At 33.8% G+C, this 23070-nt stretch overlaps 2 protein-coding genes across 7 annotated transcripts; one reads left to right on the top strand and one right to left on the bottom strand.

Annotated features, from left to right (window-relative positions):
- The first annotated feature begins 150 nt into the window (after positions 1 to 150).
- On the top strand, positions 151 to 3620 carry LOC109536131 (peroxisomal biogenesis factor 3). Its single transcript, XM_019902214.2, has 5 exons — positions 151 to 376; positions 437 to 687; positions 2692 to 2898; positions 2963 to 3142; positions 3192 to 3620. The coding sequence occupies exons 1-5, from the start codon at positions 298 to 300 to the stop codon at positions 3516 to 3518; spliced, it is 1044 nt and encodes a 347-aa protein (XP_019757773.1). The 5' UTR covers positions 151 to 297; the 3' UTR covers positions 3519 to 3620.
- A 726-nt stretch (positions 3621 to 4346) lies between these two features.
- On the bottom strand, positions 4347 to 23030 carry LOC109536132 (suppressor of cytokine signaling 5). 6 transcript variants are annotated; one of them, XM_019902217.2, is made up of 7 exons: positions 22747 to 23030; positions 14725 to 14988; positions 12303 to 12527; positions 11332 to 11521; positions 11079 to 11246; positions 7940 to 8118; positions 4347 to 7757 (listed from the first exon to the last, which is right to left on the bottom strand). In XM_019902217.2, exons 2-7 carry the CDS (start codon positions 14975 to 14977, stop codon positions 7279 to 7281), a joined length of 1494 nt encoding a protein of 497 aa, XP_019757776.1. In that variant the 5' UTR covers positions 14978 to 14988; positions 22747 to 23030; the 3' UTR covers positions 4347 to 7278. The 6 variants fall into 6 exon arrangements, with proteins under 6 accessions (XP_019757776.1, XP_048524827.1, XP_048524826.1 ...); XM_048668870.1 differs by lacking the exon at positions 22747 to 23030 and adding an exon at positions 22549 to 22651 and having other exon boundaries at positions 11332 to 11518; XM_048668869.1 differs by lacking the exon at positions 22747 to 23030 and adding an exon at positions 22549 to 22647.
- Between the last annotated feature and the right edge of the window lie 40 nt (positions 23031 to 23070).

Genomic DNA, 23070 nt, shown 5'->3' on the forward strand with positions numbered 1-23070 from the left:
ATTGGTTTTTTTAGTGATAACCATTCTTCGAATTTTGATAAATAAAATATCTACTAATTAGAATCTGGGAGCGTTTTTCGATGTCTCTGACGTACGTGCATAATGAGCTAACCTTATGCTAACGCGCTCTGCTTTAAAAGCTTTGAACTTTGACAGCCTTGCAGGTTAGTCTCAGGCAAAGGTTAATTGAAAATAAATACAATTTGTTTTCTTGYAGTTTTGCTGTTAGTGAGTGATATGGCTGTTAWCTTGTTTTAAAATATAATTTAAATAATAATATAAAATATCAAAGCAACCATGTCTGTGTTTTCCAAAGTCAAAGGGTTTCTATCCAGGCATAGGAACAAGTTTTTAATAGGAGGTGCACTAGTAGCAGGTAATATTCATTTATCCAGTAGTTTGTATGTGTTATTTAAATACATTACTTTCAACACAGGTTCCGTTTTCCTCACAAGATATGCCCAAACCAGGTTACGGCAATGGCATGAGAAAGAGGCAATGGAATTTATCGAAAGAAATCGGAAGCAAGCGCATTTTGAAAGTATTAATCGTACGTGCAATCAGACAATCGTCAATTTGTCCGCTTCCTTGCTTGAAAGCATATACCATACTGTGAGTTCAGAAGAAACAATCGAAATATTGAAAAAGCACCCAGAAAACAAGATAGAAATGTGGAATACCTTGAAGGTAAGATATCTGGAGTGAAGGATTTAAGGAACTACTAGAAAAAGTCATTCCATAAGCAATGAACTGGTTAAATAAATTTCTTATACGATTGTATCACAATATAGGGGTAAGTAAGGATAAATGGACTGGTACGGGAGATGGTTAAATGGGCAAATATGCGCAATTTTTAATGCTCTACTGGAAACAAATTTAAGTCTGTCAGTCTCAAATTTGTCTGTCAGAGACAAGGACCCAGACCGAAACGAAATAACTGTTCCGTTCCGGTTTCGGTCCAAGGCAAAATTTAAAATTTCGGTTCCGGTTTAGAAAATAATTTTCAATTCAGTTCCGTTCCGGTTCCGGTTTTTTTTTCGGTTCCAACATCTATATATAACAACGAACAATTACGTACCGTCCCCTAAAAATATCTTATATCAAGAAACATTACATAACTTAATTACCTACCTTTATTGACATCTTACACAATTTGCAAACAGATTTATCTTCTAAATTAATGAAGTCAAACTGCTTGTGAGCAACATTTGTTATTTTTCTACCCATAATTGTAGGCATCAGTAAGCGCATAGATTGTAACCGTGTAGAGTTATTTTTGTTTTGTAAATGTTGATGCAAATTTTTTCATTTCCAAATTGCGCAGGCGCACTGTGCTGTGAAGAGGCAATTAATCGGTAGGATATTAGGTACTCAAGTTATTTATTCAAATACTGTAAATACCACAGGCAAAAAAAAGTGTTTTGCTTTTTCATATCATTGAGATCAACGGTTAATAACGGCTTTCACGCTTAATTTGTCTTTTCCTATAAAAAAATTGTTAGTTTGTTAATTATGCAAGATCTTGTCGTTTAGGACCAGCCGCAAAGAATAGCGTTAATATTTTCTCCCTTTGACGGCGTCGCGGCGTCGACTATTAAAACGATTCCAGGAACTAACTAAAAGAAGTGCCGCTCACCAGAACACAGAAACGTAATTTTATATTCATTTGCAGGAGGATAAATGATTATTTTCATTTGCTTCTAAAATGTACAGTGATTTCTTTCAAACGTTACAAGCAGAACCGAAAAAACCGAAATAAAATGTCGGTTCCGGTTCAGCACCTAACAGTGTATTAATATCAAATAAGGGTTCCGTTACGGTTCCGGTCGAAAAAAAAACGGTTACGTTCCGGGTTTGGGTCTATATCGGTTCCGGTCCGGTTCCCTGGTCAGAGATATTAAAAAAGAACTGATTTATTTCAGATAATAACTGATATATTACTATGGAAACAATGCTGTCTGCCTTGTATTATTTTCTTACTTACTTCGATCAACTAAAAGTAAAAATCATTCGGAGACACTTCATTTTCGAATGAACCTGACGATGCAATATATTACTGAAATCGTAATAAAATGATCTGTTTAATAAAAGCAAAATCGAATATGGTTTCCATTAAAAAAAAATGATATGTCAAATCATATGTCAAAAATGACAGTTGATTTGTAAAATGTTTTTCTACTTCTAATGTAATTTTATTTGAAATGAAATTTCCTAAAACTTTTCTATATAATGTTTGCCTGTGAAATTAATATTAACGGAACCAGGAGTTAAAAAAAAATAGTTTAAAATAGAGCATTTTGCAAAATTGCAATTCTTTGTCCAATTCACACCAACAAGTGGTGGGGTTTGGTCATGGCCTACCATTAGTTTATGAATCGTTGGTAATAATCGGCCCATATTTTTTCGAGGATGAGGCTGAAAATGTGTCGAGTGTTAATTCTGAGCGATACGTTACGATGATTCGACCTCAGTTATCCAGGATGTTCCATTGTTATAAAATAATTTAATTTTTTTAAAATTAAATTTCTGTTGCATAATTCCCTTAGGGCATGCATTGGGTAATACTTCTTCGTGATCCCGCGATTTTACTGCGGCATTGTTGACCAATCAACTTACCATCTTCCCCGCTTTTATTTGCAATGTATTGTTAAAAATTAGGTTTTCCTATTGATTAAACATAATGCTTTTAAGGTTCAAGTTTTCACTAGAGCTGGCTGTGTAATTTATTCCCTTGTAATGTTAGTGCTGACTTTAAAAGTGCAATTGAACATAGTGGGAGGGTACCTGTACAAAGATCCCACTAGTGTGCCCGCAGATATGCAAGAAAAATATCTGTCTTTATGTCAGCACTTTCTCAACACAGGCGTTGCAAGGCTGGCCAAAGTTATGGAATTTGAGGTAATATTCTGGTATAATCATCGATAAGTGCATATAAAACTGTAGATGTTACTCTTGCGATTAGGTGAACAAACTAGTCCAGAAAATTGACTTGAAGAAGATGATGAAACTTAGTGATTTTGAGGCGATATTCTGGTCTCTTCAAAGCAGTTTGGATGCGAATGCAGCGAATCCAGTCAATCATCTTAGAGAATATATATTTAAGAATGATCCACCGAATTCTGATGATGTCTATAGCAATATGGTAATAATCACTAAGTATGTTTAACAACAACTTTACGTTTAATTTCCAGTTAAGAGACACAGCGGATCTACTCGAGAGTGATGAAATTAAATTCTTAGTCATTCACAATGTTAACACTGGTTTTGTATTACTGGGAGATCAGCTATCAGAGTTTTTCACTGATAATAAGCCAAAAATAACAGAAATCACTGCGAATGGTGGCCCTGACCAATTTGAAAATCCATTTATGGCCAAGAAACCTTTAGCAAAACTTGTTCCTATTCTCAACGGACTTCTATCTAAGCAGTCATTTCCACAAAATTTTACACATCATTTGATAGTGAGTGAAAAATTGCAAATGCTCTGTGCTAATGTATACGAAAGTCTTTTGGGGTAATTACAGTAAAAACTGATGAGTCATAACAAAATGGTGAAGAGAAGTATTTGTTAAGTTATTTTAGACATTTGTGTAAGCAACAATAAAATATATGAAAAAACCTACACTTTCTTCATTCCAAACTTGTTGTTTTGGTGACATAGGGCCCTATTCTGTAACAATTCCGTTAAAAGTTAACGGAGGTTATAAAGTTTACGGCTGCCTAATTTTCAAATGGTCTTCTATTCTGTAACTCGATTGTCCGTTAAACACATAACCTAATTCCCTTACAAATATCGGTTACCCGCTTATTTTTAAGAGTAGCTTAAAAGTAGTCGAGTTTGGGGTTTTATGATATTGGTGGAAAAGTTCTGATAGAAGAAATCATCCAAAATAAAGAAAGGTACTGTTATTGTGTGCCCTTGCTGTTTGATTTGCCAAGCATTTTTCCACAGGACACATATTCACATATCACACACCTCCACATATTCCCGAGGAAAAATGTAAATTTATTTTTTGTTTTTATGGTATTTAACAAAATACCACTAGAATTATATTGCATGCCGGATCTTAGAAGAAGTATATGTATACAACAATATCAAATGGAATAAAAGATATTAGTCGATTGCGATGTTACGGACCGTTAAAAATATAATTTTTGAAGGCCTTTAATTTTTAACGGAATAGTTACAGAATAGGACCCATCGGCGGTTACGTTTGAAACGCAAGATTTAAATAGGCACTTGATTTTTTCACATGTTTCTCTGAGTAAATCTAAGTTATTTCGTATTACTAAAAGATACAATAATTGCCAAATTGGCAATTACCATAACGAACTAAAAATAAAAACACGTTTATGATCCATGTATATTCAACAGTTTTGTCAATTTCAAATCCAATCAACCCACTTATACATTTGATTATAAATATTTGCAATAAAAAAAAAACAAAACAAAATATCCCATTGAAAAATATCGTACGTTAACAAAATATGCATTATAATATTTACTATTCAATGAAAACAATTAAGTGTTGAGAATATAATATAAAGTTCTATTTAAAGCATTTAAAAATACTATGAGTATTAAAAATTAAGATATGTACTTATCTACTGTATGCCCTAAATTGAAACTATCGAAGACAAACTATGTAATGTATAATTAAATTATCAAATTTGCTAATTTTTTTAAATTACAGGATCAATAAAATTGTAGTATCCGTAAAAATAAGTCGAATGACAATAAAAATATGAAACTTAATTTACTTTAGATAAATTCGTGTTTTATCGTTTTCATAAATATTTCAACGCACAAAAATATGTACACATTTTCAAACTATTTTCATATGTATACAGTACAACCTCTTTAATCCGGCCAATTATTGCACGGGGTGTATTAGAATTGCCGATATGTCCGGATTGCTGAAAAACTGGTCAAATAAAAGCATGAATGGCAAAAGAGATTGGTATTTGACTTGGATTGTTTTGATACTCAAAATTTAATAAGCTGCCTTTTACATTTATTTTATTAAGATACCTTTTCAATAAAAGTAACAATTTGATTATGAAAACAGGTTTGCATATACAAGTCTCATTTATTGCACTGTAAAAAATTATCAGGCATTTTTCTGTCTAACGCCCGTCAATACATATATTTCATGGTAAAGTTGCTTCGTTCTGCATTTATATTTAATATAAATAATAATTTATTTTGCCATTAGGAGCAGACTTCTCGCGCCTATGGGCTAAGGTTTTGTCTGGTACAACCTTCCAAAATAAACCACTCTCACCGGCATTGTCAATCTGATCCAGTTGAAAGTCGAATTCTTTTAGTTTTTGTTACTATTTTTGACTCTAACGGTTCTATATAAATGTGACTAGAGACATTTTCGAACAATACTGAACTATCCGGATTAAAGAGGTTTCACAGCAATGTTTAAAAGCAAAGTGAGGATTAAAATGTTACAGTACGTGGTAATTTATCATGTCTACAACTCGGTAACCATCCGTAAATTCTTGTATCGGATCATATTGTATCTTCTTCACTTGAATTATTTAAAGGCATATTTTGGTGATCGGGTCGTTTGAGTCCCTCCGAATTTTTAGTTGTTTCTTTCTTTACCGTAAAGAACACAGACAACAGAAATTTCCGGATGGTCCAAAAATTAAGCCAAAAAACACTTACAAACTTTTGCAATTCGATTTTCCAAAACCACTTACCGGGAGACCATAAAAAATTACAAACAAATTTCCACGAATGTGACATGAATATTTAGTAAATTCGGTGCAGGTGCAGTTCGAAACCGGCTGAGTATGTTGTCAAAATAGTTGTTTATTGTTCTTTGTTGATATATTTTTTTATTGAAAATTAAACATTTTAGGATGTTGCTAGAAGTAATTTTTTTATTATCACCACATTGTATTTATGCACGAAATCGTGTTTTACGTCCAATTCATAACTGCACATGCAAACACTACAAATTGTCGCTAAGACGCATAATAATTGTTGTTCGCAAAATTTTGAGCATCTTTTCTAACGTCTTTTCTAGCGCGTCGACAGTCAGATGGCGGATTATTTGTTTCCTTCGCGAATTCAGCACAATGCGGTGTTGCTACGTATTTTGCGTTGTTTTGATTTTTTAAATAAAACAAACAAAAAACAAAAGTAAGAAATGAAAATGGTGATTTCCCTCAAACTTTGTGAGTGATTTTTGGCTTCATTTATGGACCATCCTGGAATGGTTTCGCTAAATCTGCTTAATTTAAAGTGTTCTTTAAAGTAAAAATTAAAAATTCGGAGACTCAAACGACACGATCGCCGACTATATTTCAGTCTATCCCTTGAGAATTTCTTTGAAAACTGTGCTAATCAACTATTCACTGATAAAGCCGTTTATATGATGGTTCGATAATTCGCACGACGGCGGACAAATTGGCAGATCTCCAACCAATAGAAACACTTTCGTATCATCGTACCATCGTATAAACATCCGTTTATGGGACAGAGGCTTAAGACTGGATTCCTTCTTTGCATTTTACAACGAGCGTGTTTCAACACGTTTCTGTGTTCCACGACTGTAGCGATAAATTACCGTGTCACCTAAGAGTAACGATACTTCGGACTGGTAAGAGTTTGATTTTTATTAATCCGCATAAGTGATTGAAACTGAGTTAATCAATTAATTAAGACCTTAACAATGATTCATTCAATGACACTATCTGTATTGCGTGTCTAATTCGAGAGGCTCAAAATATACCCGTGATTGCAAACTAATTCCAATCGTTTTCCACATTTACGTCATGATCAAGAAATCCAAACAACTTTTGTCTAAAAACGGAGGTCAAAACAATATTTTTCTCGAAATCGTCAAAAATTCAGATCGAGAAATAAAAAATTTGCACAAACACCGGATTTAAGGTAAATAAAAATATCGATTGGATTCAACTGCTCAACAGTTAAACTACGATCAGATGCAGATAATACTGTAACAATTTTCAACACTCACCATGTATGAGATACTTCATTATTCCACGAAGAATCAAATTGAAATAATTGTTGGAGCTCAGGCTAAAAACCGAAATGCGCGATTTATCTGGCGAACCCACTAATTAATCAAAAAATTATAATACTTTAAAGTTAATTTCGAAACATTTCTCTAAGTGTACAGGCAACTTCAGTAATAATTCAAGAAATCTAATCAATAATTAAGTTCTTATGAAGTAATTAAGATCTTACAAAAGCTACGTAAATCCGAAATGCAAGCAATATGCTACATTACCAGGTCAAGGCGGCGCATTACTCAACTCTATCCATTGCACATCGTCATCAAACCTCTCGACTCTTACTTTCTGCCTGTAATGGTATTCTTTGAGGTAATTCTTCAGAGTTTTCGGAAGCTGCAAGTGATTTATGTTGTCGTAAATCAACTTATTCACGATGACAGCACGAGAGAGATGTTGCAACGAAAATGTGAAGTTTCTATGCAAGGGCCAAGTAAGCATTGGTTCGAAAAACATGCAACTACTCGGATCCTTGTAATGTTCTATTAATCCGCAAACTGTATCTGAGGTGAATACTCCCGGGTCGTGGGAATCGAAGCTAAATCGATGGTTCCATTGTTCGATTCTTGCGTGCAATGAACGGCCGTATTTACGGAAGGAAACACTGAATAGAAATTCTTCTTGCGCTGAGTCGCGAAGAAGGAAAGTGCCTTCCCTCTTGCCTTCTAAAAGCCTTTCCGCCTCATAGCGGTCCATTTTTCCTGTAATCAAATTTAAAAAAATACATTAACACAATTCTATTCTTAACTCTATTCTTAAACAAACACATCTATACGCGAAACATTGTTATTTCTAATTCAATATTTTTATCCCCGTTTTCAGTATCAGATCAATTAAATAGCTGAACCAAAACCATTAATTTTCGAAATTTCCGCGCACTTACCCCAATAAAAGCTGCAGTTTGTAATGCTCAGTAGATCAGGTACTAAACAATGTATAAAATCCACTTGAGTATGGCAGCCCGTGATAGAATCTACTGGACAGGATCTCAGCTGCACATGGTTTTGGAACAGAGCCCTCAACGATTCGACGTTCAAATCGGGAGGACAGACAAGCTGCAACCTGATCAAAATAGATAAATGCCATCAATATAACAAACAAAAAATCGAAACAGTGTTTTTACAGGGTGTAACATTAGGATGAAATATCTTCATTCAGTCTCAACGGTCAGGTAGGCAAAAAATAAAAATGTTAACTAATTAATGGAAAACAAACAATAACAGAAGCAAGCCGAAATTAATTCGAGAACTATATTGCTAGAATTATCTTGGGCGCTCGTAATAGAAGTGTTTTTAGAAACAATTTAATGTAATATTCATGGATCATTCAGTATTTTTAACCATTGGAAAATATTCAATTTAGCTTGTTTATAATAATAAAATGAATGCAGCAAATTGCACCACTGTGATTCTGTATACAACTATATACTATATACTAGAATCCAGATATCGTCAACGTAATATAAAAAGTCCAATGACGGTAAATTTTCAGGATACTGAAACAATTTAAAACTAAAAATAGCTTTGCCTTTATGACTTAGTCTTATTGAATTTAAGCTCTTTCTAAAATTCTGATAAGCAAAACAAAGAAAAATCAATAAATTTTGTAAGTTTTACTGGTTATATCGTCACTCACTCTAGACTTATATTAAAAAACAGTATTGATACTCTTACATTACAAGGAGTGTAAAAACGAGAAAAAAAACATATAAAATTAGTCGCAAATCGATATGGCACAAGAAAAATTTAAACATATTTTTCTATTCAAAAGCTGATAAAAATAATAGGAATACTTAATATTTATCGACTGTTTTATGTATACAGGGCGATTCAAAATTGACGTCACTCCTTTAAGGGGTAATAGGGGCTCACTTGCAAAGTATAAAAGAATTTTTTTTTTCGAAAAAGTTGTTTTTGTCATGAAGCATTCGAAGAGAAATTACGAAAATGTTTTATATTAAAATAGTTCTCTTCTACAATCTTTTGATGAAAAATCAGTTGATAGATTTGTGAATATGCCACAGTAACATTTTGATTTGCCTTATTTGAGACTTTTTGATTGCCTGGTGGAAAGTACAGTCGGCGTCACATAATAGTAGACGAGTCCTAAAAGCGATTTTTCCTGATTTTGGTAAATTAGGCTTTGTGAAATACCTCAAATATAAATACAATATGCAATATACAATTTGATAAATCGTGCTCTTCGGGTTTCCAAAGCTCTCAGCTATTGTTTTTGTTGACCATCCCCTTCTCGATTAATGTATTTATTCGAGTTTTTCAAATACTTTTGAATGTGTCATTTTGCTAATAGGAAATGTTTGTCATTTACGCAAAAGTAGATGGAGATAGAAAGTCAGATTTACAGAACTATTTAATCGTCTACTTTTATGTGACGCTGACTGTACGTCATTTTGCCACTGTTTTCGATGGCGAAAGCATCACTTTTACCGATTACAAATCTTCTTCACCCTGTGTGGAAAGTAATAACTTCCGCGACGCACGCTGACCGCTTGATTTTGTCACTGACTGTCATCTGACTGTTTTGACAACATCTTCAAAGCCGTTTTTTCAAAACCGTAGACTTTTCTCGGCCACTTTCCACCGAGGATCAAGAAAAATAGTACATGGTACGCGAGACGAAAGTCGAAGTTCCGCCACTGCTTGTAATTGATTATTATTTGTATACATATCAATTCGAGGTTATGAAGTCCATGACAAACAACTTCTCGTTAACAATACTGACAGTTTATCCTTGCGTATTTTATTGTCACTCTGTATTTTTCATGGTTACCAGAGGTTTTAATAACTACAAAGCAACTCATACGCATACGAAAGTATTGATAATACGTTGTATTAACCGCCTGCTAACGTCTGAATCCTCAGTGAAAATAACTTGAGCTGCCATCTTGTCGAAAACATAAACAAAACACGGCCTCGTTTTGACAAATGTCACTGTCAGTCACCCACGTGATATGAAACTCTTTCTCCTATTGGTTACATCGCCAACTGCACAAACAGTCACCGGTACAATAAAGATGGATTTATAAACTCTGCAGTTGGCGCTGTTCGCCGATCGTGCACTTGCCATGCCGTTTCTGTTGCTGTTGTAAATAGTTGAAATAGTTCGCAGTTGGCGACGTTGAAATTTGATTGGTCAGATTGTCAGTCTGTCAATCGTATGCCTATATGATTTAATTTATTGATTATGTTGTTAAGCTGCTAAAGTCTGGATCTTCAACGAAAATAATTTGATCTGTCATCTTGACAAAACATAAAGAAAACACGGCCTCGTTTTGACAAAATGGTTAATTGCCAACGCCATGGAAACCTAATGGAAACGAGTAACGAACTGCGCAAGTGCGAACTACAAACGATGAACGGCACCAACTGCAGAGTTTTTAAATTCAGCTTTAAATTTAGTTAATTACCAACTCCATGGAAACGGGGAAATTCAAGCAACGCCGGGTTTATAAATCCAGCTTTATTAAAACGTCGGAGATTTTCTATTTTTGTACATGTTATGTTTATCTTTAATTTAATAGGTAACGTTTAGGGTTGTTCCGAATATTCCAGTTTAAAATCAATTTTTTTAGGGGGTTTATCTTTTAGGGCTCAGATATTCTGTACAGTGGGATCGCCTATTTTACGCCCAGGCCGGATTCAACCAACAAAATTAAGCTTAGAGAAATCCGTAAAATAACTAGGTTGTAGATACTGAACCTGGTAAAATTTTAGTGTTTTTCTATGGCGGTTTTTGCATATTAACCATAATCTGCTGGTGCGCTTACAACTCTTTGCTTAGCTACATTAAGATCGGTTTGAATCTGAATTCCAAAAGTAATAGTCCTTGAAGACGTTCCTAGAGTGTTGCAGAACTCTACCTGTTTTGCATTCAATAGATTTATGATCGTGCTTGTGTTAAAATTTTATTAAGAAGACATTAACTGCGTGCTTCCAGATGATTCAATTTAAGTAAAGGGGAAGCTGTGCGGGGATGATGATATATTTTTTGCATTTACTAACCTCCTAGGCGGAGCTTGCAGTTGTGTGTTCTCGGATTCACAATCGGAACAGAGTAACTGCACCCTTCTAACTGTTTTAAAATTTGCAGGAGGATCAACACCCTGTTCTATCTCTCGAGCTCTTTCGATTCGAGCTGTTTCGTCGCAATCCTCGTGCATCATTCGCATCCTACACATTGAGGAAGGTCCATTGAAATGTTGAACGAATGCTTAGTATACATTTTTAACTTAGGCTGTAGACATTTATCACATACCAAGTATTGTCGGTGAAAGGTGCGGATATGACGATATTTGACGTAGGTCCAGATCTGTTCAAGGTAGTTCCATAAATGCCTCTTACACCTTCAGTTCGTATGATTTGAACTTGGGGTACTTCGGGACTACTTTCTTCTGGGTCGTTGGCTTCAGTAACATGTTCGGAAGCTGAACTTGTAGAATGCCCTTCTATGCGGAGAACATATTGAATTATTCCCTTTAAAGTTACACATCCTATTATAAAGGTACGTTTGCATTACTCAGGTTCATTAAATCCATAATAAATAATTTTATAAATCGAATGAGGTAAATGTGATGTAGTTTTTTATAGATCATTTTCAATTGCCTGTAAAACTGTTCAGTTATAAAATCAATTTCTTTAAAAAATTATTGCGAATTCTTAACTTATGTTGTGTCACATATGTCCTACAATTTGGGGCTAATGTGATAATGGGGGCAAATATATGAAGACTATAAATAAACAGATGTTTATATAGATAAATAGACAGATTATTGTTATTATTGACAAGGGCTATCCACCTGTAACTATCTGTTAATGGAAAAAAAGGGCCGCTGTTCGATTCGATTCGAAAATTCGATCTTCAACTGTTAATATCTTGTAGAAATTTTCGAAAAAAAACATTTTCAATATTTTTCTCGTACTCCCCAAGTGAGCCTCCATCACTCCTTAAAAGGAATGACGCCAATTTTGAATCACTCTGTATACAATAGACATATATTTAAGTTGGCAATAGGAAAAGCCTAAATTAAACACTCATTTTCGTTAAATTTTACCATTACATTAACGTGTATTTGATTGTTTATTTTAATTTCCTAAAAATCGTGTAATACATTTTCCCCATGTTCACAATTAGCACACTTCACCTTATATCAGTGCATTTAAGTTCTAATTGAGCCTCCCATCCTTTGCCATGAATCTTAGATAATTTTATTGATATAATTTTCTTACCATCAGATGATCTCGCTTCATCGAGTGAACTATTTTGCGTCGAAATCTCTTCATCTTCTTTCAAGACTATTGAAGAAGAACCTGATTCATCTAATGATTTAAAACAGGTGCATTTGCAGCATGATCGATTGTCCTGATTGGAAGGCACTGTTTTGGATTCTTTCCTTCCGGCATAGTTGAATTTAATACTCCATTTTGCAGATTTTTTCACTGGATTAAAAACACCTATATAAAAATTATCTTGACCTCTATACCTCAAAATCACCTTTCTAGTATTTTTGGCCATTCGATTTTAGCAAAGCTCAAAAAATATTAAAAGCTAAAAATATTATGCATGTTTTCTAATGTTTCCGAAACAATAAAATTAATTTTAACTTTATGTTTAAAAATAATCTGTAACAGCATTTAATGTTTCTAGCTATACATGAACCATTAGCTGTAGTTGTTTATTATATTTTGATAGTTTCTTACGATTTTACTACAGTGCGACCGTGATAATTCGAATCTTCAGTAAACCAGATTTTTCGATGATCCGAAGAAGCTTTCCAATTGTATTCTGTACTAGTGTACTCTATAGTCCAGATTTTATATTATTTGGTAACTTAGTTAGCGTTCGTTATCATCACTTATATTTAAAGAAAAACTGAACCCGATCTCAGAAAACTTCGCGTGGCGCAAAATTATTCAGCGATCAACATAATGTCGTTCCATTTTTAAGCGCATTTGCAGACAAGATAAAATAATTAGGTCTCTCACCTACCCAAATATGTATAGGGCTATATACAGGGTGTCTCACGCTCACCGTCCATTAGAATATTTCGGTAAGTAATGCGATTTGAATTCTGCAAATTTGGATATTGGGATTTTCAGAGACGCTCTTTTCAGATGAAATAACAGCGACCTTATGCGACTTCAGGTTATACCGGAGGTTGTCTCACACTTACTATATTATATTTTTAAAAACAAAGTTTTCGATCAACGATTGTTAACTTTGGACAGATTTGAGTATGTAGTGTTAATTGTATTTAACTTAATTGTTTGAAACAACAGTTAGAGTGGGTCTTATGTGTGAGTACTATTGAATTTAAACACTTGTTTGCAGGTAAGCACACATTTCTAAGGTGTCTAATTTAATGAAAAATGTTTTATATAATAGCAATAATTTCAATTTAAAATGCGGTTTATGATAAAGATCACAGCAAAGATCTGTTGGCGCCAAATAGATTTGCCTCATAATGGCGGATGGGAGGAGGGTCCTATTGTCGCTACTGTGTCTTATACAGTCACTGTAGGGAGAACTAGTAGCCCGAATAAGAAAAACCTTGGGCCAACTTGATCCACCTAAATATGAAGTGCTACTACCGAAGCCGTTATGTCTAACGTTACACTAAACAAACGTGTTTAAGAGTCAATGGGGGTCATATTGAACATTTATGTTAAAATAAATTGTGTATTACTATTGATTATTGTTCGCAATTAAGTAAAAAACGTTGCCACAATAAAAAACAAAACGGTAAATAAGTTTAAAACTACAGGAGTTAGGTATATGGACACCATATGTGGACAGATAAGATAGGAAATGTTCTAGCCTATTCATTGATTGAATCAGCAACGTATCATCACATTTAAAATAATGACATTTATGCAGTTTTTCTAACAGAGCATAAAAATTGTTGTTTTTTCACTTTGCGATATCTAGATTTCTTTGCCCGATAATTCATTATCGAGCACAATAATATCTAATTTTGGAACTGAGATTTTCAGTTTCACACTTTCATCTTTGAAAAGATATTCAATTTTAGGCGACACCCTGTTAATGGTAACATTTGGAGAACAAATGTTTTTTGCTAAGATACGGATAGAGTAGAGTAGAAAAGCTTTTAATAAAAGTTTTTGGAAATGAAGAAAAGAACAAAAAAAACCATTATACAGGGTGATAAACTTAAAATAAGTAAGTTTGAGACAACTCCGGTATAATCGGACGTCGCATAATGTAGCTGTTATTTCACCTGAAAAAGTCTCCGAAAATTCCATTGTCAAAATCACAGTAGCTATTTATTTCCCGAAATATTCTAATGGGTCCTGACCGTGAGACACTCTGTATACCCAACTGTTAGAAACGACGAGGTAGTTAATAGTTTCAACGTGTGTATGAGATGGGCATAACAAAATAATATTTCACTACACGATAACCTTGTACTTAATACAAAAATTAAAAAAACGGCTTTTTTGATCAACAGAAAAGGACAAATCAAACAAAACTGGCAAATTATTTCACAAATTAATACTACATCATGAGTAACATAGAAACATATTTAATGTTTCAATAAAAACTGTTTTGCTTCAGTAATCTGAATTATTGAGGTCGCACTGTATTCAATTTATTTCTTAGTATATCGATACATTCTATATATGTACTTACTATTAGAACTAGATCCCTGAGTTTGAGCAGCCTTTTTACTTCGTTTGGAATTAAAATGCAAAGCCCTGGCCCTGCGTAAATTAAAGAGGTTTATTTTGCTTCGTTTCTCCTTTGAGACCGGTTGGGGTTCTGAGTTACTACTGTCGCTCTCTAACGAGTCGGCCATTTCACAGAAACACTTTTCTTGTCGATGTCCAGGATCCATTTGAGGCGAGGATCGAATGGACGATATACAGGAATACCACAAATTCATCACATTATAATCTGAAAGAATTTTACAATAATTAGAGTTAATGGCACTAACAAAAAGTTAGCAAAATCAATAGAACTAATGTGCACATACGTGCAAAAACCATTTACAGAAGTGCAGACAATTTGAGATGCAGTAGGAATAATACTATATGCTAACCTTTGCCGCCTATATGTATAATAAATAACTCATCAAATGAATTCAACGTGATAGACAATTTATTAATGAACCATTCGCGAACCGCTTATGAATGAAACGATCCGGGTTCGAAAAATATTCAATTAAATATTTTACTACTGCAGTACAATTTATGAAACAGTTATCTTGTTTGCTTATGTCAGTAGTTTATTATCAACCAAACCTTAGTGATAATGGAATACAGAATGGTCTTAGAGAGTTTTTAGCCCCCTTAAAATTACGTTGGCCTTATACGCTAAACGTTATTCTGATCATGTGCAGTGTTAAAAAAATAAGATGTTCAGGCAAATAAGGTTAAGTGCGTTTTGATACCGCGTTTGTCGCACTCTTAATAAAATAAACCTCACTTTTTGTGTCAAGTTGTATTGTTATTAAACAAAAAGTGGCTAAGATGGAAGAAAACATTGAAGCTGCCTTTCTGCGCCGGAAGGAACAGGGAGATGTGGATTACGATTTAATAAGAGCCCAGAAATTGCCTTATCAGTTTCAGAAGAAACATGTTCGGCGGCTGGCTTAATGTCTCCGAATACCAAAAAAAAACGCATTATTTTTCTTACTTCGTCCATTTCACTATTGGTTAACGGAATGGAAAACGGAAAATAAAAATTCAAAATCGAATAGTTAGGTTACGGGTTAGAAGTTAGAACCTGTCCGTGCGATGTTAGTAGTGTTGCCAAAGTTCAAATTTGCCCAAACAATTTTCACATAAAACCCGTAATTACGCAATAATGGCGTGAAAGTCTTATTTAAGTTTACAATACATTTCTTATTTCTATTATAGCCGCTTATTTTATTAATAATATTAGAAATAAGTGAAATATGTCAACACCGTCGTTCTGCTTTTTAACGTTACCGCTACTCGTACGTAAATAAAGGAACACGTTATCCTCTAATAACGTAAACGGTTATTTCTTTACTGATGCGCATGCTCAGGATAACGGATAACGTAAAACGTGTTGCAATTAAGGGGCCTAAAGACATGTAAAGATGTTAGATCAGTGTTTTAATGGTAACATCACGAAATATAATTTCCCAATGTAGCAAAATATTTATTAGAACACACCCCAACATTACGAAGATGCAACATTTTCGAATTAAGACGTATTCCATTACAACATTAAAGGTACGGTCCTGTTAAATAGATTGAGTAATTGCACATGAACTCATAAAATAAATGTACTTTTTGATATCGAAGTTACCCGATCTGCCCAACGCTTCATTGCTTATTTTCAACATAAGATTTTCTATAAATTATGCATAGTAACAAAGCATTAGAGAGTTATCGGACGCTCAATAAGGACATGCAGTAATAAAGTTTGTGGTACTTTGACACGGCCTGCGGAATTGAGTCTGAGTCTGTCACAAAAATTAGCGACCCCTTAATAAGGATACTGTTCTGGGCTATTTGTGCAGCAATACTGTACGCTTTATTTCTACCTTATACTGGCAGTTAAGTTTCATATCATTAACCACTGTAATCTCTGATCACTGTGGATACTAGAGATGAGCTAAAGCGTGATTTGAAAATTACTGTTATAACTGTGAATGTGATTTCTTCTTAACTGTGAATTTAACCTGTGAATGTGATTTCACTTGTGGTTGTCGTTTTCGTGATATAGCATCGTCATAAAGTGATGAGCAATTGTGCATCACTTGCAGAAACAATCTTAGAACATTTGTAATTCATATTTTGAAAATAAATAACCTTATTTAGGTATAGAACAAATCATATTTTATACTTAAAGTACAAATGATTTTAAGGACACTAAAAAATAACAGCCTCTGCAACTAGCAACTGGCTACACATTTTGTAAACCCATGTACTGTAAGAGTTCTAAAAACATTCTGGAAAAAAATGAAAATTAGCACAAAAAACTATTGTTTTACCCAGTACGAATAGAGTATGTAGCTCTTAGTTCTTTGTGAACAAGCTATATTTGATTTTAATTTTTGATCTGAACAAACTTTATTTGAGTCCAAATAGGTACTTCCCTACTTTTCGCGAAAATTTTCGGAATTTATTGATATTGTGGGATTTGCTTTCTATGTGCCGTTTCTAATTCGACGTAGGTACTTGTTTTGCGACATAATTTTGCTTTGCATAAATTACATTTTGCAAAATTATCATCTAATGCAGAAAAGAAGGTCCCCAAAAAAGTAATTTTCCGTCGCTTAACACAATATATAAACAAACTTCAATTCGAAAAAATGAACAAAACAGAAACACTAAGCGTGTCCCCAGAAAATTATTTTAAAAATACACAAACAGGCTACTGATACACAATCGGATACGTCTAATGAATGGTGCATACGATTCCCAAAAATATCAATAAAATCCAAGCTCAAGAGAACCCGTGAATACAAGCTTTCTTTAGTGAACAAAATAATTTTATTTGGGTTCGTTCTTTCGCCAGGCCACGTGTGCAACATATGATCACTACACGCAACTCGCAATAGTAGCGTTTTCAGTGAAAATATAAGTGGCTCTTTGATATCACGTTTGAAACCATCACGTTAACACCAAATAAATACCGAGGAAGGACTACATTCCTACCATGTATGTAAGATACACACTGCACAAAGACACATTAAACCAGTGGTTTACTGAACACCGGTACAAATTGAGCAGGAGTTAATTAACCGAATGCGAGACGTTGCTCGAGAAGAGTGCTAAGAGTGCTAAAGGCCCATTTATAAACTTGACGTTGCCGTTTGCGCTACAAAAGGCGATGTATATACTTGCCGTTACCGTTTGCTGTCAGTCGAATTTTTAACCTAAGATCTTTCCTGTTGTTATTGAATGTTTTGAATCAGCTAATTTGGTCCGACCAAATACTGAATTCGGATTGGTTCATATCGAGCGGCACGGAATGCAAACGTCAAGTTTATCAAGGGCCTTAAGAGTCATAAGGTGATTATAGAAGATGATTACACAGGCACTAACCTGTTTGCAGTTAAAGACTGAAATGTTTATTTATTTGTGTAGTGTACACATCAATTCGAGGTTATGATAACAATGTTGACATTCTGAAAAAGTACATTTCACATTTAATGAATCCTGTTGAATTTACTTTTTATCCTTATCTATCTTATTGTCACTCTGTATTTCTTCATGGTTACTGGACTTTTTAATAATTACGAAGCAACAGGTTTTTACATAATGTTAATTAGGCAGATTACCTTGAAAAACGTTGTTGCCATCCTTATGTATAGTTTTTTGCAAATATGTATCTCAGTTTTTAATAACAATTTTTTTACTATTTTTCCTGTACTTACTCTCAAAACACCCCTTGAATTACCCTGTATATAAAAAATCTAGACAACGTGTCTAAAAATATATAAGGTGTTTCATTAAAAAACTTAAAACTTATAAAATATTTGTTTATGAACCTGTGACGTTTAAATTTGTCATTCTGGACTGCTGTCAACGTTTTAATTGTTGTCAAACTGACATATTTTAAAATATACAATTTCTTTTTTCAGTTTTAGTAAGTTATTGCGGTCGTAGGTAAAGTATAGTACATAATTCGAACTGTTCCATTCGTATGTAAAGTGCTCCTTATAACTCTTATTATGTAATATACTATTATATTACTCACAGTAGTGGGCGTACGTCAGAGTATTTGTGTTTTGAAAAATGAAAAAATTCTATACCAGGCACTAACAACTGCTTGACGCGCTTTTCTCATTTCTTTTTTAAAAACAGCCAGACCTTTAATTTGTCTGATTTGTGGAGGTAATTTATTGAATAGTTTTAACCTTATAAAGGCTGGATTTTTTTGACTGAGGTGTAGTCGGTGCCTACGATAAGAAAACAATTCTGATCTTCTGTTCCGGTTCTCAGAGCCTAGTGATGGAAACAAGCTTCTATTCTTATACAAAAACATAAGACACTCAACAGTATACAAGCTATTTACCGTTAGAATCCCGCACTGCTTAAATATATTCCTGCACGATTAGTTAAAATCCATTTTCTTAATAATCCAATTACCTGCTTTTGAGTGACAAAACACTCTCGAATACTGGCCTTTCCACCCCAAAAAATGATCCCATACCGCAAAAGGGATTCGAAATTTGCAAAGTGTGTTTTCAAACATTTTTTTTCCAATTACTCTTATTCCATAGCAGGTTGTGTAAATTTTTTTTATTAATTGAGTTATGTGAAAAGACTAGTCTAAATGTTCATCCATGTACAAACCCAAGAAAGTTTTGGTATGGTAAATTCGTCATTTGTTATGTTTAAGTAGTAGTATTTTTTATTTTCAACGAACCATTTGCTTACTACCCCAAGGAACCGATGTGTGTTATTTAGCAGGTGAGAAAAATATCTGTTACCAATCAACATCTTGGCATCGCCTGCATCTCTGGCAGCATATATATCATTTATTTGTAAAAATTACAAACATGAGGGGCCCACTATACTACCCTGAGCTTTACCATTATTGCTATAAATGTAATATTTTTGATTAATAGTTTTGTCTGTTTTTATTTACTATTTACGTTTACAATTTGAGCTCGTTCAAAAGATATGAGCTAAGCCATGCTTCTTCTTGTTGGCCGTTTGCGTAGATTTCCCATTTAAAAATGCATGTTGATTTTCATTAAATAGGTTAAATAATCTTTTTCATAAGTTTCGTAATTCTTTTATACATTGGCAATTTCAAGATTTTGGAAAATCCAGGCAATAAACTAATAGGCTTATCCAACTTTGAGATATTGCAAGTAAATGGAAATGCGTTCTGGTTTCAATATATTTGGGATTACTGATATCGGGAACTCATTGTTGTTAATTGCGATTTTTTCACCGCTTTCCTCTAGACCTATTTCTTTTGTAGAATGGTTCCTTACTGTTATTTCTTTGCTTATGGTCTAATTATCTTTTCTATAGATTTATCTTTTACGATCCAAATAAAAAAAGGATATGAAAAGATAACTGTTGAGCGAGTCTAGACCTAGATCATATTACTAATTGATACACCTAAAAAAATCTAAAAAGTCTCACATTATGATAGGTCAAATAAGTAAAACAGGATGTTTGCAATCTGAGCAAAAGATAAAGATAAGAATTGCATTTAAAATTACGTAAGTGTTGCATAGTTGAATGGATTCGATTGTTTTATGCATGCAATTTTTTTGAACATTCATGGCGAATATTAACCATTACTGGAGATACAATTTGCTAACTTTCTCTTAGAAACTTGATAAATTTAATAAACAACTTATTTACTTCTTGAGCATTTTTCGTAGAAAGGAGCATATTTAACAGTAAATGATGCATAATGTATCTACTTAAGACATTCTTTGTTATTGCTGGCGGCTTTAATTAAACTAATCTTAAATGATAAGCCGGCAGTTCAACTTACTCATATTTAATTGGAAGAATTACAACGTTCCCACGCAATTTTGCACATATTTCAAACACTACTGCACATTGCAGGACTTCTGAACGAAATGATACAGCCTGCCAGACCAATATAGCTAAAACACTAATGCGCAGACCTCTTTAATTTTATTAAATAATAATGTCTTCATTACTCTGATTTATCAAATAACAGGTCTCGACTTGTTTAGTAGGTAATGACTTCAATAAGCCAACATGAAAATGATAAGGCGAACCGTTGCGATATCAGTCTGCCGGGTTAGCCCCATTCTGTATAAATAATGTAGCTGTATGAACACGAAATAGAAATATCCAATTGCTGATTTTTCTGTTCTGCTGTTCTTCCATTCGTTTGGTATTTTCTGTTCTCTTATGACATTTTAAAATATTTTTCCTCCGTATTTAAAGAAGCGATTTTAAGGTGTTTTTAATCGTGACATTTGTTAATTCTATGTCGCTGTTTTCTTCATGATCGATTTTTGTCTGTTCCTCTTTCTCTGTCTTGTATAATGATTCCTAAAGTGAGTTTCCCACTGTTCTGTAGTAATTTTATTGGTTCGTATAGTATCTTTGACTTCTAGCTTATTTCTTCACAGCATTCTCCATATTTTTCTCTGGCTTCCATATAGGTCTCTTTCCATTCCTTTTGTGAACTCTTCCCAATAGCTTCCTTTTAGTTATCGTATATTTGCATTTGCCTCGTTTGGTTCTCTTCGCGAGTTGTTCCAGTTTTCAGGTGTTTGATATCGAGTATATTTGTTGTTTGTATTCTTCTTTCGTTTAGCTAGTTCTTTCACTTGCGGTGTGAACCATGGTGTTCTGTTCACTGTATTGATGTTTACCTGTCGCTTTCCTATTGCATCCATGGCCGCATCTAGTATGATATTTTTTATTGTTTTTCATTGGTGGTCTATGCTCTCTTCGTTATTCATTGATCTTTACAGTATTTTCTGGTTTAATCGATCTTCATACAGACGTTTAGTGCTGTCATCTTCTAATGATTCGACATTGAATTTGCGGTTTAGGTTTTGTTGATTTGGGTATATTCAGTCTCATTTTGCAAAGTACCATCTTATGATCGCTTCCAAAGTTGGCGCCATTTAGAGTTTTTACGTCCGATATTGTTTGGGGTACGACCCCTTTGTTTGTGATAATATAGTCTAATACCAACTGCTGTCCTCTTGTATTTTGCAATGTGAATTTGTACTTCATGTTACGTGCGAAGAAAGTGTTTTTAATTCTCATGTTGTTGTTTGAGCAGAATATTTTCAGTAGATCCCCATTTTCGTTTGTGGTTTCTTCGTTAAATCTCTGCATTATGCCATCAGGGATTAAAATCCTGTTAATATAACGATAATACCAAACACCGACAGGGATTAAAACATATTAAAATTGTACGACCACTAACCAGTACCATATTTTATGCTTTTAAAGTCTTTTTCAAGATCTTTTCATGTTGCATCAATTTCAGAAATGAAACCAAAAGCGAAAGGTAAATTTTATCAGTATGTCGGAATTTCCAAAAAAGAGCTGACAAAGCTGTTCAAAATGGGGAAAAACTGCGGCAAATATCTAGGAAGCATGAGGACAAAAGTGCAGGACCGGATTAAAGGGAAAGTAAGCAACATGGGACCTGATCTCGTCTGAACAACGGACCACGAACAAAAAGAACGAAATGGGTTAAAAACCTAGCTGAATGTGGATTTACAATAAAAAAAACATGTTCTTCTTGATACTGTCCAAAAAGTTGACATAATTTTTAAACACTCAGTCAAATTGTATAACCATCTAAACATTCCGTAACCAAAGTTTAACCATTCAGCATTAGAAAAATTGCCACTTTTTATGCACTGCGTTTTAATTAGGATAAGACTTGGGCATTTAATTAATACGTAGTACTAATGTACGTCGCCATGCACAATATTAGAAGGTCTAGAATTGGTATAATAGTTCAAATGAGTTTAATTATTTTAAAAGGAAGCATAAGAACACATACCTAATGCATACATGAAAATGTCAATGAACTTAACGAGTCTTGAGAATTGAAAAATTTGTCCCTATTAGCTTCAAGTGCTTTCCAGTCGGGCAACCAGCTCATCAAATTGAAACAACGATTTCTTTGAAATCATTTAAATAAATGAATAAAATCTATTTTCATAAACAAGTTGATCAAAACAAATTACGTCAGGCATACCTTAATGTGGGCTGGGCATCTGATTTATTCTTGTTCTCGCAAAGTATGCTAGCTTTCCACAACCATTTGAGAATAATTGCACATACCAGACTTTAAAACGCGTACTAACACCTAATTCGCCACAATAAATTTATATGCGATAACGATATAAACAAATATGAAAACACTTTCCTCATAAAAGTATTCAGACTGAAAATGTCATGCAAATGGACTGTCTATGTCTGTTCGTTTACCTAACACCATACACGAAAAACCACAAGAGACGACTATGTACCTCTCAGACCAAATTCCATTTACTAATTTGCATTAGAAAAAGATAAAGCT

The sequence above is a fragment of the Dendroctonus ponderosae genome, unplaced genomic scaffold, assembly GCF_020466585.1.
Source record: "Dendroctonus ponderosae isolate FM_Combo_2020 unplaced genomic scaffold, Dpon_F_20191213v2 Dpon_F_20191213_8, whole genome shotgun sequence".
In the NCBI taxonomy this organism is placed as follows: domain Eukaryota; kingdom Metazoa; phylum Arthropoda; class Insecta; order Coleoptera; family Curculionidae; genus Dendroctonus; species Dendroctonus ponderosae.

What these genes read in the sequence shown, in the direction of transcription:
- LOC109536131 (XM_019902214.2), top strand. Translation starts at nt 298, where the DNA reads ATGTCTGTGTTTTCCAAAGTCAAAGGGTTTCTATCCAGGCATAGGAAC. An exon ending in CCAAAGTTATGGAATTTGAG is followed by an intron (nt 2,899 to 2,962) that starts GTAATATTCTGG and finishes TCTTGCGATTAG; the next exon opens with GTGAACAAACTAGTCCAGAA. An exon ending in ATGATGTCTATAGCAATATG is followed by an intron (nt 3,143 to 3,191) that starts GTAATAATCACT and finishes TTTAATTTCCAG; the next exon opens with TTAAGAGACACAGCGGATCT.
- LOC109536132 (XM_048668869.1), bottom strand. An exon ending in TCAGGGATCTAGTTCTAATA is followed by an intron (nt 12,528 to 14,724) that starts GTAAGTACATAT and finishes ATTTTTATATAG; the next exon opens with GTGTTTTTAATCCAGTGAAA. An exon ending in TGAAGCGAGATCATCTGATG is followed by an intron (nt 11,522 to 12,302) that starts GTAAGAAAATTA and finishes TTCTCCGCATAG; the next exon opens with AAGGGCATTCTACAAGTTCA.